The 15276-nt window shown below is 48.6% G+C and overlaps 4 protein-coding genes across 4 annotated transcripts; 3 read left to right on the plus strand and 1 right to left on the minus strand.

Annotated features, from left to right (window-relative positions):
- Positions 1-4870: 4870 nt before the first annotated feature.
- BO94DRAFT_514032 (N-terminal protein methyltransferase) lies at positions 4871-5584 on the plus strand (the record flags this gene model as incomplete). Its single annotated transcript, XM_025609869.1, has 1 exon — positions 4871-5584. One exon carries the CDS (start codon positions 4871-4873, stop codon positions 5582-5584), a length of 714 nt encoding a protein of 237 aa, XP_025468652.1.
- Positions 5585-5869: 285 nt separating this feature from the next.
- Positions 5870-7542, minus strand: BO94DRAFT_592977 (uncharacterized protein; the record flags this gene model as incomplete). The annotated part of the gene is made up of 5 exons (XM_025616162.1): positions 5870-6591; positions 6647-6996; positions 7053-7078; positions 7128-7308; positions 7365-7542. 5 exons carry the CDS (start codon positions 7540-7542, stop codon positions 6340-6342), a joined length of 987 nt encoding a protein of 328 aa, XP_025468653.1. The 3' UTR covers positions 5870-6339.
- A 715-nt stretch (positions 7543-8257) lies between these two features.
- BO94DRAFT_21723 (uncharacterized protein) lies at positions 8258-8948 on the plus strand. The gene is made up of 2 exons (XM_025606201.1): positions 8258-8634; positions 8884-8948. The coding sequence occupies exon 1, from the start codon at positions 8373-8375 to the stop codon at positions 8625-8627; it is 255 nt and encodes an 84-aa protein (XP_025468654.1). The 5' UTR covers positions 8258-8372; the 3' UTR covers positions 8628-8634; positions 8884-8948.
- Positions 8949-9185: 237 nt separating this feature from the next.
- Positions 9186-15147, plus strand: BO94DRAFT_514039 (putative TFIIIC transcription initiation factor complex subunits Tfc3). Its single transcript, XM_025609870.1, has 3 exons — positions 9186-9371; positions 9570-10627; positions 10685-15147. The coding sequence occupies exons 1-3, from the start codon at positions 9305-9307 to the stop codon at positions 15059-15061; spliced, it is 5502 nt and encodes a 1833-aa protein (XP_025468655.1). The 5' UTR covers positions 9186-9304; the 3' UTR covers positions 15062-15147.
- Positions 15148-15276: the final 129 nt, after the last annotated feature.

The raw sequence follows: 15276 nt of genomic DNA on the forward strand, positions 1-15276 counted from the left end.
CCACGCAGCTATCTGTAAGTAAGTACAGATGAGTATTATTATTAAGCTTTATCAAAACATATGATTACTTAAAGATAATTGGAATTAAGCATGAAGAACAGAACTAGCTAAGTATATGAAGAAGTGTCCTTATATATCTATCTCTTATATACTGTTCTATATATCATCCTGTATATCATAGGCATATATCATATACCTGACCATATACCTTTTCATATACCCGCAGTCACGTGACTCATGACACGTAGCGGCTCAGCTCGGTTTCTTCCTGATAAGAGTTGCATCCTTCCGAGTACAGCCCTTCTGCCTGACGTAACCGCCTCACTAGTCCCTTTAGCTAGCAGGGGTCCGTAACACCCTGCTAGCTGAACGAACTAGTAAGGCGGACACGTTAGGCAGAAGGCCACGTCCGGAGGGCAAGGACTCTTATCAAGTAGAATCCCGATCAGAGCAACCTACAAACCGGGACGGTTACACAACACGTGACCACGACGGACATGTCACCGACACGCTATAACATGGCAGCGCTACGACAGGACATGGCAGCGCTACGACATAACATATCGGCGACATGACATAACATGGCGACGCCATGACGAAGGATAGGATATAAGGACACTCTTTCATGTACTTAGCTAGTTCTGTTCTTCGTGCTCAATTCACATTGTCTTTAAGTAACCTATGTTTTGGTAGAGCTTAGCGACAACACTCGTCCGCACTTACTTACGGATAGCTGCGCGGCACTATCTGGCCTTACTTCTCTTCTCTTGTTCAGATCAAGTCACCTTTAGATAGTCAACAACCTGACTACCTTTGATTCAGTTCACAAGGTACGTATTGGAACGGGAGCTAAGCTAACAGGAACAGGGAGAAGCGATCCTAGGGTTTGACAGTAATAAGTTACTGATATAACTGAGAATATTATTATATTTATAAAAAACATGTATTTATAATTATTCTGAGAAATTAAGTTTATAAACTTATATAGTAAGATATACTATAATCATAAATATAAAAGAGAACCTGATCTAAAAAAAGGAGAGAAAGTGTTCTTACTCCACAGAAATATCAAGATAAAATAACCAAGTCAGAAGCTTGACTATCACAAGCTAGGATTATTTGTTATCAAAGACAAGAAGAGACCGGTTAACTACAAGTTAAGATTATTAAAATCAATAAATAGAATATATCCAGTATTTTATATCTTATTGTTAAAACCCGTACCAAAGAACGCTAGAATCGCAGAAAATATAGAGATTAATGATAATATAAAATAAGAATATAAAGTTAAAAAGATTCTAGACTACAAGAAGATTAGCAGCAGATTAAAGTATTTAGTGAAATAGAAAGAATATGATATCTCAGAAAACACGTGGGAACTTATCAAGAATTTGACAGGCTGTTACCAGCTTGTGGAGCAGTACCACTGATAGACAGGTCGAAGTTTGCCCAGAACGAAGGGGAACCAACCAACTGAGTCAGACTAGGAGTGTCTGACATAGCGGCAAGTTGAGCAGCGTCATGTTCATCAGCCAGACGCTCTAGCTCTCGGAGATCCTCAGCGCTTGGGGGATCCTCCTCATCCAACCGCTCCAACACAGTCGAGTCGTGATCCAACATCCGCTCGCCATGATCTTTTAGGAACTACTGTTGCTTAAATAAACGAGCCACTTTGGCAGTAATACGGGCCTGTTCAGCAAGGGCCTCAGCAAGTTTGTTTTACATATCTGATTAATTACATTTTAATTTATTCCACTCCCTATTACTGTAAAATTATTTTTCACATTTTCGACCACGACAAGTGCAGGCAGCACAATTTCGGCTTTTTAAATCCATGATATAAGGAATATCTCTCAGGAAACAATATTCGCAGGAACTTTTAATAATAAAACCGTTATTATAAATCTTATTAGACTGATAGATATGTTTCTTCACCCGATCGCGATTAATATAATGACGAGACATGATGGACTATCATAGAAAAAAGAGAAATTGAGAAAACTTAACTAACACAGGAGGGACACGTATCTTTATATCTCTTAAGGACAAGAAACCTTGAAGAAGGAGGAGTGATGTTATAGACTCCTACTAGCCAGGTTACTAGCAGAAGCAGACTCATCAGGCAGAAAGATAACGACCAGGAAAGACTCGGGCAGCCAGTAACTCTTATTAAGTAAGATCCCGGTTAGGATAACACCTGAGGTAACATTATATTATATGACTATCTATTATCAGATCTATTATCAAGAGTATACGATATGGTATACAGAATCCAGGAACATGATTGGATTGACCCTCGATCTACCCTGAATGGTATATGAAATAGTATACAAAGAATAGGATATAAGAATACTCTTTCATGTATTTAGCTAGTTCTGTTCTTCGTGCTCAATCTAATTGTCTTTAAGTAACCATATGTTTTGGTAAAGCTTAGCGACAACACTCGTCCGCACTTACTTACGGATAGCTGCGCAGCACTATCTGGCCTTACTTCTCTTCTCTTGTTCAGATCAAGTCATCTTTAGATAGTCAACGACCTGACGACCTTTGATTCAGTTCACAAGGTACGTAACGAACGGGAGCTAAGCTAACAGGAACAGGGAGAAGCGATCCTAGGGTTTGACAACCAGTTACTTAATCATTGGAGTTTCATTATTCTATACTAATTATAGTTACCACCCCAGGTTTCTGGAAACATTATTAGGAAATTAATTAGTTATTAATATAGCTAAAAATATTATTGCGTTCACGGGAAACATATATCTCCAGTTATTTCAAGATATCAAGTTCATAAACTTATATAGCAAGATATACTACAACCACAAATACAGAAAGAAATCTGATTTAAAAAGAGGGAAAAAAGTGTTCCTATTCTACAAAAACATTAAAATAAAATAATCAAGTCAGAAACTTAACCATTACAAGCTAGGACCATTTATCATTAAGAATAAGAAAGGACTGGTTAACTACAAGTTAAGATTGCCAAAATCGATAAGCAAAATTCATTCAGTGTTTTATATCTTATTATTAGAACCTGCACCAAAGAACGCTAGAATCGCAGAAAACGTGGAGATTGATAACAATATAAAAGAAGAATATAAAGTTAAAAGGATCCTAAACCACAAGAAGATTAGCAGCAGATCACAATATCTAGTAAAATGAGTAGAATATAATATCTCAGAAAACACGTGGGAATCTATCAAGAATTTAACAGGCTGTTACCAGCTTGTGAAGCAGTATTACTAACAGACAAGTTAAAATTCATCTAGAAAGAAGGAGAGCCAACCAGTTGAGATAAACTAAGATCAGGCTCAGACACGGCGGCTAGTTTAACACCACTACTTGTGATAGTGCTAGTCTCAGCCTCGGATGTCGCAGTCTCTTGAGCATATAATCTTTTTTGCACTTTACATTCCTTTTATTCTTGCTTCTTAAGCTCTTCTAGCTCCTCAATCTCCTTAATATCACAAGCTATAAAATCACTAGCTTGTCTTTATAATAACTGCTTTTGTTTTCGCAATCAAAGAAGTTTCGCCAGAATGACTTTCTCTTCTTCTTTGATAGAATTTTAGGCCTTGACTAAACGCTTCCACTTGGCATTAGAAAAGGAAGGATCAGATATTTTATAATAGACACTGTTTACCTTTATATACTTATTACAGTGATCAGAACTCTTGGACTTGATATATATCTTATATAGATAAATACAGCATTTATAAGAAAAGATTGCAAGAAAACCCTTATCTTTAATTTGTTAGTAAAGACTCTTCTTACGCACGGAAGTACTGGACGATATAATTAATGATTTAGATAAAAAATTTGAAAACAGTACTAGATACTTACCTCACAGGGGGACGCTGCTGATTTATATTCCTTGAGAACAAGAAACCTTAAAAAGGGAGAGTGGTGTTACAGATCCCTGCTAGCTGAATGACTAGTAAGGCGGACATATCAGGCAGAAGGCTACGCCTGGACAGATAAGGACTCTTATTGAGTAGAATCCTGATCTGAGTAATCAACAACCGGAGCCGTTATACAGCACGTGACCATGACGGATATATCACTGACAAGCTATAACATGTCAGTATTACGACAGGACATGGCGGCGCTACAACAGAACATGGCAGCGCTATAACAGGACATGGCGGTGCTACAACAGGACATGGCGGTGCTATAACAGGACATGGCGGCGCTATAAAATAATATATTTAGTGATATGATATGATATGGCGATGCCATGACGAAGGATAGGATAAAAGGACACTTTTTTATATACTTAACTAGTTCTGTTCTTCGTGCTCAATTCACATTATCTTTAAGTACTATATGTTTAATAAAGCTTAGCGACAACACTTGTCCGCACTCACTTACGGATAGCTGCGCGGCACTATCTGGCCTTACTTTTCTTCTCTTGTTTAGGACCAGTCACCTTTTAGATAGTCATTAGTCTGACTTATCTCGATTCAGTTTGAAGGTACGTATTGGAACGGGAGCTAAGCTAACAGGAACAGGGAGAAGCGATCCTAGGGTTTGACATAGTATAAGATCGTGCTGCTTGATAAATAGATGGACAATCTTTATTCGTAATAGCTGAAATTGCTAATAGAATCCTCCCTTCCTACTCAGCTTGATTTCTAGCATTTTGACGCGCTTTTGGAGGCATGGCTGGTGGTTGAATTGAGTGAGGTTTTTGACTGGAGCTAAGACGCGTGAGGTGCGCAGCTCGCTTACATGCGCAGCTCGCTTACCGAATACGTTAAGGGAAATTTTATCCCGCAATCGACAACCGCGCGTCGAAACTCCCTTGCAAGTTGCATCCGACAGCTTCCTGCAACTGGCCTAGTCAATCACCATGGCCGACACACACGAGATGTCCACAACCGACGCTCCCCCCGACTCCCACATCGACCATGCCGCCTCCCTCCGGTACTGGAACAGCGTGGCCGCCAACCCCAAAACCATGCTGGGCATGCTCGGCAGCTATCCCTGGTACACGCGCATCGACCTCCGCGGGTCGAAGACCTTCCTGGCCAAGGTCCGTCGAATGATCCCCAATTGTCCGACGGAGGGGAAGCTCACGCTGGGCGCAGACTGCGGGGCCGGGGTCGGTCGGGTTACGGAGGGGTTGCTCAGCCACGTTTGCGAGACGGTGGATGCCGTCGAACCGGTCGACAAGTTCGTCGAGGTGATTCGTCAGTCGGAGTTGAAGCGGACGGGCGTGGTGGTGGATATCTATACGACGGGGTTGGAGAATTGGTTCCCTGAGAAGAAGTATGATTTGATCTGGACGCAGTTCTGCGTGGGACATCTTACGGATGTGCAGTTGAGAGAGTACTTTGGTCGGTGTCGGGAGGCGTTGACGGAGACTGGGGTGATGGTCGTCAAGGAGAATCAGTCTACGGATCCGTTTGGGTTGGATATGTATGATGATGAGGATAGTAGTGTGACGCGGACTGATGAGAAGCTGAGGCTTTTGTTCCAGGAGGCGGGGTTGGCGGTTGTCGCGTCGGAGTTGCAGTTGGGGTTTCCGAAGAATTTTAAGCTCTTGCCGGTGAGGTTTTATGCCTTGAGACCTTTGACTTGAGGGTGGTTATGGTTGGGTTATGAGATTACTATGCGAGGGTGTGTGTGTCGCGGTGTCTTCTAGCAGATCGCTCGTCTGAGATCTATGCTGGGCTGCAGATGCTTCGTGTCTGGTTGTTTCCGGACGATTACCATGCTTTGGCCGTCTTAAGGGTCAAGCAGTACCAGGCTCTGCAGGAACATCGGGCCCCATGCAGCAAGACTTCGCTGCTCCGACTTACGTACGGGGCTTTGAGACAGTCAGGAGAACTGTTGTTGTGCCGTCATCTGGATGAGATTTCCAGATACCGTCGAAAGGGCTCGTCGGAGATTCAACAGTCAGATGCATGACGAAATGAAGATGATTGATAGGTACAGCAAGCATCTACCCAAACGAATCTATCTATGCTAGTGCAACAAATGATGTCAATGCCAAGATCACAGCCCCAGTTATGATGCAATCGACAGTCAAACGTGTATGGGACAAGAGAAGCGAGAAACCACCAGATGAGAAAGAAGTAAGGAAACCAGTGGGAAGCAGAAATAAGGGTATCAGTGTATAGTACAGCTGGCACTAGCCGTTAAACATTCCATCATAACAAGTTTTTGTGTTTCATCATCATGCGATGAACGTGGAGGTTGCCACCCCTATATCGTCTTGGCATATAAGAGATCCACTCGGATGACTTGGAGCTAGTGGGTTTCGATATACTGCCGTGATCGAGGTGTCGACAGGGTGATAGTGGGTTCAAAATATTACCGACACGATAGACGTGCTCAGCTCGACGGAGTAGACGGAGGAGCCTGCTTCTCTCGGAACCAGGGCATGAAGCTTGGCAGGTGATCCTCAATAGCTTCGAGTCTGGTCCGAGCACCACTGGGCGCATCGGGATCATCGGTATACGGAATGCCTCCTTGGCCTCGGTTTTCCTTCCAGCACTCTTTTTCGCGACGGAGATCGCTTTGGACCCACGGTATCGTGATTAATGTCCAAAGTCCAGCCCAGGCAAACGGTAACGTCCATCCCAGCTGAGGCATCATTAGCATCGGTGTCATTCGTAGAAGAATTGGGAGTGCAACTTACAGTGTACGCCACTGGCTCTGAGACCGTAAATACGATCGCTGTGATGGCGGCAGCGACCACGATAGATCCTCCAGCCCAAAAACAATTCATCTGGAATAGCATCCGTCGGAAGTACGGACTGGACAGGTACCTGGTGCGAAGAGCATATCGGTAGATCTGACCACCGCCTCCGTCAACCGCCACCACATCTTCGATGACAACGTATAGGGCCGTGGGCATTGTCGAGCCTTTGGGTGTTGAGGATATCCGAAAGGGTGCTTTGACACCGCAGGCACGGAGAATGTCGAGGGCCAGGAACACGCTACCGAAATAGAACATTACTGTCGGAAGGATCATGCCGATCAAACGAACTGTTGAGTCAGTGAGTCAGGAGATCAAATAACCAAGGCTATACGATGGGTCTTACCATATGGTTCTTCCGGAACGGTACCACTGTGATCGTATTAGTATAATCCATGGCTCTGTCAGTAGGATCACCTACACAATCAGCTCGACCGCCAGGATCAGCCAGACGATGGTGAAGTTGATATGGAAGAAATCTAGCCATCCCTTCCTAGCATTCAATGGCCGGGCTCGCGAGTCTTTTCGGAACAGGTTGTAGAGACGATAGAAGTATTCGAATACTGAAACACCTCCCAACGAAGCCGTCACGATACTAAAGACTGTAGGACAGTAAATCAGTGCCCGATGGAATATGAAAGGGTGCGACATCACATACCCACGTTGTGCGAAAGATCGGTGGCATACCAGAGCGCCCAGTATAGGACGAGCGGCTGGGCCAGAGTATCGACAACAAATACCGTCCAGAAGATGGCGATGGACTTTTTTCTCGTGCGCAAAGAATAGGGGAGCGGCGGAGGCTCTGGACAAGCAGCGGGCCTCGCTTCTTCGTCCATCGATATGGTGAGATTTAGTGACGGGCGCAAAGTCTAATCGGTCAGTCACACGGTCTGCGATTGACGGGGTCTAGATTGCTCGAGGGACGGAGGGATACATGACGGGACTAGGGATGGGGAGAAAGGAACAGGATGGATGGATGGCGCCAATAAGCAGAACCGGGGATTATATGAAGTAAAAATGACAGGCGAGCGATAAGCCAAAAGCCGGAAAGGACGGCAGCCCTCGTAAAGGTTTCAGTCAGTCAGTCGCTGGCGATTTTGCCATCGGCGGATTCGGTTTGCGGCCGTGATGCCTGACGTAGCCGGCAGGTGATGTCATGCGGTCTTACTGCTCCCGGTTAGTGCGGCGTTGCTGTCGATCCCGCGATCCAGACCGGTTCTGCTTCTTTGTTTGTAGTCAGAACAACAAATGATGGAGGATGCAAGCTAACCAGCGTTTTAGATCCTCTCAGACTATACCCTGCCAGTCTGTTCCAGACTTCTATTTACCTGTGAACCGGACTGCCTTTAGAGACTTAAAAGGCTTGCTCGACACGGAGCCCCTGATCTTCCCAGAGTACGAGGAGTACGTTGCTTATCCATTTCTGATTTCTTGACTCTTCTTCGAGCTCCAAAGTCCATGGAAATATCCAATGGCCAAGCTCAAAGCATGCTATGAAGGTGCTCTGGGAGCCCGCGCAATCTGAACACTTCAAACCGCCCAACGAGAGAATCCGGTACATGATCACAATGCCTATACATTAAGCGCGATCTTCTTTAATGGAAGGCTTTAAATATACGTCCATCATTGGATTGAGTCTGCAAATGGCGGCCAACCGAAATATATCATGACACAAGTCCATTCTTTTTACCTGGCTGATGGCCTTGAATCATACAGACAAGGGGTCACCGCATTCCGAAATGCTCGTGACTGGGCCAAAGAGCAGCGGGATAACTTTTTCAAAGCGGCAAATCAAAGAAAGAAACTTTCGCATAACCTTTCCACATCTCCCACGGCTGAAGAGAAAACCAAGGGTAAGAAGAGGCCGGCCACAGCAACCAATGAACCGGTGCTTGTCAAGAAAGCACGACACGGCAAGTGATTTATATGTGAGTTAATATGCTTCGCAATCTCACATACGCAATAGGTGACTCTTCCGCTGTCGAAGATATTCCTGCGTGATTAGCTCCCACGTAGATACGGACTTGAAGAATGGTTACTACCTTGATAATGACGAAACCATATTCACTCATTATTATTTATCTTTCTCTCCCATTCGAATAACCTGTATCCGAATACTTCAATTTTGTTGGCGACTGTGATACCAAATGCCTATGCTGACCTAAACTGGGCACCAGACTACTTGATGCAATTGCAGGCATAGGCTTGCCATTGACGGGTTGTCGCTACTAACCGACTTTGTCCCTCCTTACTATTCTCGTACTGTATGCAGTTAGCAGCATTGTCCATGCCAATGTCTAGGAAGCTATCGCTCTATAAAATTATTGTGGGAATGGGGGAAGTGCAGACCGGCGCAACACGTGATAGATCCTGGAGGATTCTGGCCACCACGTGACGGCCCCGCCACCCCCGCCGCCTTCGGCCTCGACTTCGTTTTTCCTCCGCGACGCTGGTTCGAATCGCGCTCTGTCTTTGAATCATCCCCTTCATTTCCTCGGCTCACCCTGCTCGTCTATCCGTTGTCTAGGTGATGGATTGACGTCGAACCCCGTGGGACGAATTTTTGCATGCACGGAGTCGACGCCGACGCGGGTGAAGATGGCCCCTAGTCTACGAGAACTGATTGATTTTCTCCTCGCGGAGATTGCTCTCTGCGGTGATCAAGGTCAGTCGCCCTTTTTTTTTCTCCGGTCGACACTAGCTATCCCACCCCTGCATCCGGCCTCCGTCTGATTGGACCCCGCGAACATCAGCTCTCGTTCTTTCCACAGCAAACGTTGCCGCTGGATACCTGCATGAACTCAATCGACCTGTCATGCGATTGGCCTTAGAAGCATCCCATCACCCAACTAACGTACATCAGGTGCGACTCCGGCTGATATACTAACCTTCATCGAGACCTTCTATGCCAAGGCTGCGCAAGATGCAACCCGCGCTCACGCCGTGGACCGTCGGTTCCAGGAGAAGGTCTGGTCCTGGTTGATGAGGAACCCGGAAGTCTCCGTTGGCAAAGATAGAGAAGGGAACCATCTCAGCCTCCAAGATGCGGAGGCAGATCCCACCCGGGTCTTCGTATCCGAAGAGCGAACCTGGCTCGCAGTCACCGGTCATGGACCGGATGAAACCAAGGTCTTTCCGACTGAATTTGCCCTGCTCTCTATCATTGCATCGCGAAAGCACAAAGGCATTGCCCAAACAGAGCTTGTCAAAGTTAGTGGCCAGGACAAACGTTCGGTTCCCAAGCGAACGGATCTTCTGCAGAAAAAGGGCTACATCGAGAAACGGGCGATCCAAGTCAAGTCCACCCGGACGAGCCTTTGTACCCTGCGCAAGTTTTTGTCACCGGAGCACCTCAAGGACAGACAAGCTGGCCAGGATTCAGAGACGACAGTACGGGGTGATAACATGATTGATTTCAGGGAGTTCACCGACCGGCTCTTCGAGATCCTCCAGGAGTACCAGATTATTTCCCGCAATGATCTCAAGGAGAAGCTCGGGTTTGCAGATCATTGGCGCTGGAGGATCCTATCTCGGGCGCTACGGAAATTCGAGCGCATAGGAGTCCTGAAGCGTGTCCGAGCATTGTCCCAATATGCGCAAACTATAAAGAAGTTCCACCCTTGTGTCATGCTCATTCGTGAGCCAACGGAAAGAGACTTTGAGCTCTTCAACGAATTTAGTCGAGGCATATTCTCTAATCTGGAGCAGGAAGACAATGTCGACATCGAGGATGATCTTGAGCAGGATGGCACATCACCAGGCGCGTTGCAGCCGGAGTATGGTGGCTCACTTGGCCCTGTGAAGAGTGATGCAGTAGAAGAGGCTGGCCGAATTCTTCCCTCTTGGACTGCAGATAGGAACATCCATAATCTGATCATTGAAACTGTTGATCAAACAGGGACTAGCGGGATTACCAACCAGGTAAGCGTCTGTCAGATAACTAGAAAGAGCAGAACAGACATTGATTGAAATATAAAGGGGATTTTGAGGGCCTGTTTTGGCAGCTACTTCCGACGACCTTTGGAGAATGCAGTGAGCCGTCTTGTGGAATGCTGGCAGCTATCTCAGCCTCTGCATCTGCGCCATCTCGCTATCGTCAGAGATACGGCACTTCAGCGGACTATCACTCACTATGTCCATTATACCGCAACGAACTTCAAGCAGATCGTCGACTCCGGAGAAGCAGTGTGGGAGGCGGTTGAATTTGCCCCGAAAAAGATCAAGTCGAACAGTGTCCGTATTCCCCCTGTAGATGCTGTCCCTGAACTTGATGAGTACGGACTGCCCCTCGCTATCCCTAGAAAAGAGGTTTTGAAGAACGGTCATGCCACTCTTCTGGAGTGTATAACGGTGGTGAAACCGCCAAATTACATATTTTCAAGCAGCGATGCTGTAGCGGCACGCCTGAAGGATGGAACATACACAATACACCAACGCATCCGAGGTTCAGACAATCCCCCAGCACACCCTGGTGCTACGCCGGTTAGGATGAAAAACGAACGCCGGGATGCATCCGATACTGAGATGGGCGATGCGCCTAGTGTTAAACCGAAAGGGCGCCCAAGGAAGTTGAAGCAAGATCCCGACGCTTTCCGAGGCATGTCTGAAAAAGAGAAGCTCGAGGCTCTCGGATTGGACGCAACGTGGACGGAGTATAGCGTCCTGCTTCTTGAACGCACCGGCCCAGGGGTGTACATCACCCCGCGTGGACGACGGCGACCGGCTGGTAAAAGGCAGGGACGTCCAGCGGTCAGCCGGATTGCTGTATTCAGGACACCAAGGCTGGCTTCACTTCCTTGGTTCCAGAAAGAGGCAGCTGGTTCCGACAGTGATTTCGTCTCTGCGAGAGAGTCCCCTCTCCGGGACAGCGCACAGCCTCCATCCATGCCTGCAATTGATGGGGATAGCCCCGAGCCACTAACCTCGCTAGGTAGTCCCGTCCGGGGGTCTAAAAGAAGGCTGCGGCATCTTGGCTCAGATACATTGCTTGGACCCGGAAGTGCTTCAAAGCAGCGTCGTGTCGAGGAAGTCAATGGTGATTCGCAAGATACCCTGCCGGTTGCCGAGGCACATGAACGCGAACCTGAAAGTATGCAGGTCTCACCCAGGAGAACGAAAAGGAAAAGGGTTATATCACCGCAGCTCCGAGAACAGAATTACACTCCTACGAATGATCGTGCTACGCATGATGTTCCTTCGACCGAAGCTTTGACACAAGGCGGCAACGATGAGCCTGCCATTCGCACTGGGGCCGACATCGAAACGCCATCGAAGAGAACACGCTCCGGACGAGGCTTGCGGGGTGGCAAGGGTATACCGGTTGGCCCAATCGCAACTGAAGCAGACAGCCATCCTGCATCAACGACGGCAGAAGGGCTTCTCGATAACATTCCCGTGGCCAATGCAGCTTCAGATGTCGCCAAAACAGACGCGGCTCAACGCCAAAACCTGGCTGAAAGCCACCCCGGCCCTTCTGTGCCCCCTTCCGAAACGGCGCCCGAGAAAATGATTGAAACCACAGGAACACCGGAAACGTCGACCAAAAAGCGACGGATCTTTGCAGAGAAGGGTGGATCAGTCGCTGTCCTCCGGAGGTCAATCGTAATGGATATTCTAGAGCAAGCTGGTGGCGCATATCCTATGGGTACAGAAGTCTGGTATCCATTCATGACAGCATGGCAGAAGAAACGTCATAAAGAAATCCCCGATCTGCGCACAATCAGGACAGTCGTGAAAACGATGATCGATAGTGGCAAGGTCCGCCAGTTGACCTTTAGTGGTAGAGACAGCAAGGGGGTGATGGTGACCAAAAGCATCATGTACAAAGCTGATATGCAGCCCGATGACCCTTTGATCCTGGACATGCAGAAGAAGATGCTGGCCGCGAGTCGATACTACTTCCCGCCCAATGTTGAAATCGACCCTGAGATTTCGAAAAATGGCAATCGGAGCACCCCACGCAAGGACATGAAACAACTTTCTCAGCTCCCTGTTGAACGCAGTGTGACGGTCCAGCTACACCAGAAGCCAGCAGTGGTCCGAGCCGTGGAAAGACGCCGACACAACATGTTGCGAACCGAACTGTTGCAGCGGCTGAGTATGGGAGATGACTATGACCTTGATGCAGCAGATGGATCTGAAATCGTCCGACTGATGACGTTCCGTCGCCGCTCGACCAAAGACAATGCACACGGAGTAACATCAATTTCCCGACCAGAGCGCATGGGGGATGGGACTCGGCAAGGGCAAAGACGGCGGGCCGAGGCAGGCCTGGCTTCTCTTCGCAAGATGAGGCGTCTTTGGTCCTCCATCGCACCGTACACAATGCTGATGAATACGAAATCTACTTTCCACCCCACCACTGGAACCTTCGGTACGGAAGCCGGGATTCCGGCTCTGCAGGCTGCCAAAGAGCGTGCGAAAGCGGCCGCCAGAAAGAAAGGTCATCATATGCCTTCGGAGTTGCCGCATTCTCTCGATGATATCTTCAGCCAGACGCGGAGACGTACCATGGATTATACTGGGAAATCCGACCCGCGGTCACGTCGGTTCTTCCGGGACAACAATGTCATTCTCAAGTGGGAGCTCAACAATGAAGATCTGCTCCGTCGGAAGAGCTCAGACCTACTGTATATCAACCAGACCGTTCAGGACATGGAGACTCCAGGTATCGACGGTGACATCCGGTTCGACGTGGACGAGCAAACCGGGAGGATGGCGATACCGCGGATCCCCATGACACGACAGAAAGCGCGCGTTGAACACCAGGTCACCCAACCTCGGCGTCGACGCTCTGAACCTTCTATGGAGCCAAAGCACCGTCGTCTTGCCAAGTTGAACGAGAGCCTGGCTACCGACGAGAATCGGTATGCTTCAGCCCAAGCCGGGCCGCGCCAGCCAGCCCGTCGTAGCCGCCTTGTTGCGCAAATGCCGCAGACCCTCGTCCAGCAGTTCATCGCGGCGATTGTCGCCGTGCGCAGTTTAGCCGGGGGTGCTGATGCTCGTTTGATCGATTGGTCCCTTCTTTGTTGCTGCTTTCCCGATCTGGACCCAGCCTTTGTCATTGGCCGAGCGAAGGGGGTTCTTAACAAATACCGGCTGCAGATCGCCAAGCTGCAGGGTGATTTCCAGGAGCGATTCATCGAAGCCTATGCCAATGACCAGGTACCCCCGATTGACTACGACGACCTCGAAGCGTATGACTGGGAGGGGGTGGTTGAGTGGGCGAACACGCAACTGGATGCACCCAGGTTTGAGAAGCTGCCAGACCTGCCAGCAACGCGGGAGCAGTTTGACAGCGTTTTTGATTTGCGACAGGAACCGGGTGTGCCACTGGATGAACTATACCAGGCCACTCAATCAGTCACGTTGAGCCGTAAGCGGGCGCTCATCGCCAGTGTTCCATTCGCTGCGCCCTTGTCCGATCATTTGCCCCGGCCTCAACCGCGCCGAGATGAGCTGTCGCGCCTGGACGTTGCGAAGACATGGGTGCGGGCCAACGTCGTGACCCCGGAAGAGACATATCGCCCCGGCGACGCGCGACAGGCTCTGGAGGGCTTTGGAGAACATGTTGTGCAGCAAGCGTTGCAGTCATTGGTGACGGAACGCGCCCTTTCCATGGGTAATCGGGGACGCATCACCCCTGGCCGGAACTACGACGTGACAGAGCACTTCCTGTTGACGCTAGGAAAGCGGCGTGTGATCGAAAGTACGGAGCTGCGACGCGCGCAGCGATTCAAAACGGAGATTTTGGACCCGGCCTTTCTCGGGCAGGGGTACTTGGACATTGATTACAACGCGGATGACGGAGACATGCTCGTTGTGATCAACCTGTTTGCTGCGGGGCGGGTGGTGTTACAACCGCGTGATGCACCGCGCGAGAAGTACGGACTGACAGATGGGGGATACCTGACGCGGCAGATCGACAAGGGCAAACTGCGGTTTCCCGTGGAGGTGCGGCCCGCCAATTCGTACGTGTACGGGAACCCTATCCAGGAGAAGACCAGCCACCTTACAGCTCCGCGTCCACCGGAGGGCATCGACGCAGCCACGCAGCTGCCGGCGAAGGTACCGCTGTGGTACGACATCCATGGGGAGTTTGTGCGGGTGCTGTGGGACATGGCAGTGGCGGCGGTGGTCGGATGCGTGGCAACGCGGCCGGGGATCAGCGCGAGCGCGATCGCGGGGATGGTGAAGCCGACGATGGGCGGATGGGAGGTGCAGTTACTGTTGGAGTGGTTGGAGGGGGTTGGAGTGGCACGATTGGAGGGAGAGCAAAAGCAAGGGGAGCAGGAGCGAACAGAGGACCAAGCAGGATGGATGGTTCAAGAATGGTGGTGGATGGTCTTGGGATGAACTGTAATTATTCATTATGAGAGTACATAGCACTGGTGTAATGACACAGTAGGATGCCTGAACTATACAGCGAATGTAATTCAGCCATTGGTGTTCTATAGTATCCACTCGACTCCCTCCATCTGGGATCCAACCGGAAGTACCAAATGTCAGTTATATCACCTCCACATAGTACTTCAAAATAAATCCACAAGATCCAACTCGTTAACCCTTTT

The sequence above is a fragment of the Aspergillus sclerotioniger genome, assembly GCF_003184525.1.
Source record: "Aspergillus sclerotioniger CBS 115572 chromosome Unknown BO94scaffold_10, whole genome shotgun sequence".
NCBI lineage: Eukaryota > Fungi > Ascomycota > Eurotiomycetes > Eurotiales > Aspergillaceae > Aspergillus > Aspergillus sclerotioniger.

Coding starts and splice junctions, on each gene's coding strand:
- BO94DRAFT_21723 (XM_025606201.1), top strand. CDS start 8,373: ATGACACAAGTCCATTCTTTTTACCTGGCTGATGGCCTTGAATCATAC.
- BO94DRAFT_514039 (XM_025609870.1), top strand. CDS start 9,305: ATGGCCCCTAGTCTACGAGAACTGATTGATTTTCTCCTCGCGGAGATT. Junction 9,372..9,569: donor TGCTCTCTGCGGTGATCAAG/GTCAGTCGCCCT, acceptor AACGTACATCAG/GTGCGACTCCGGCTGATATA. Junction 10,628..10,684: donor CTAGCGGGATTACCAACCAG/GTAAGCGTCTGT, acceptor TGAAATATAAAG/GGGATTTTGAGGGCCTGTTT.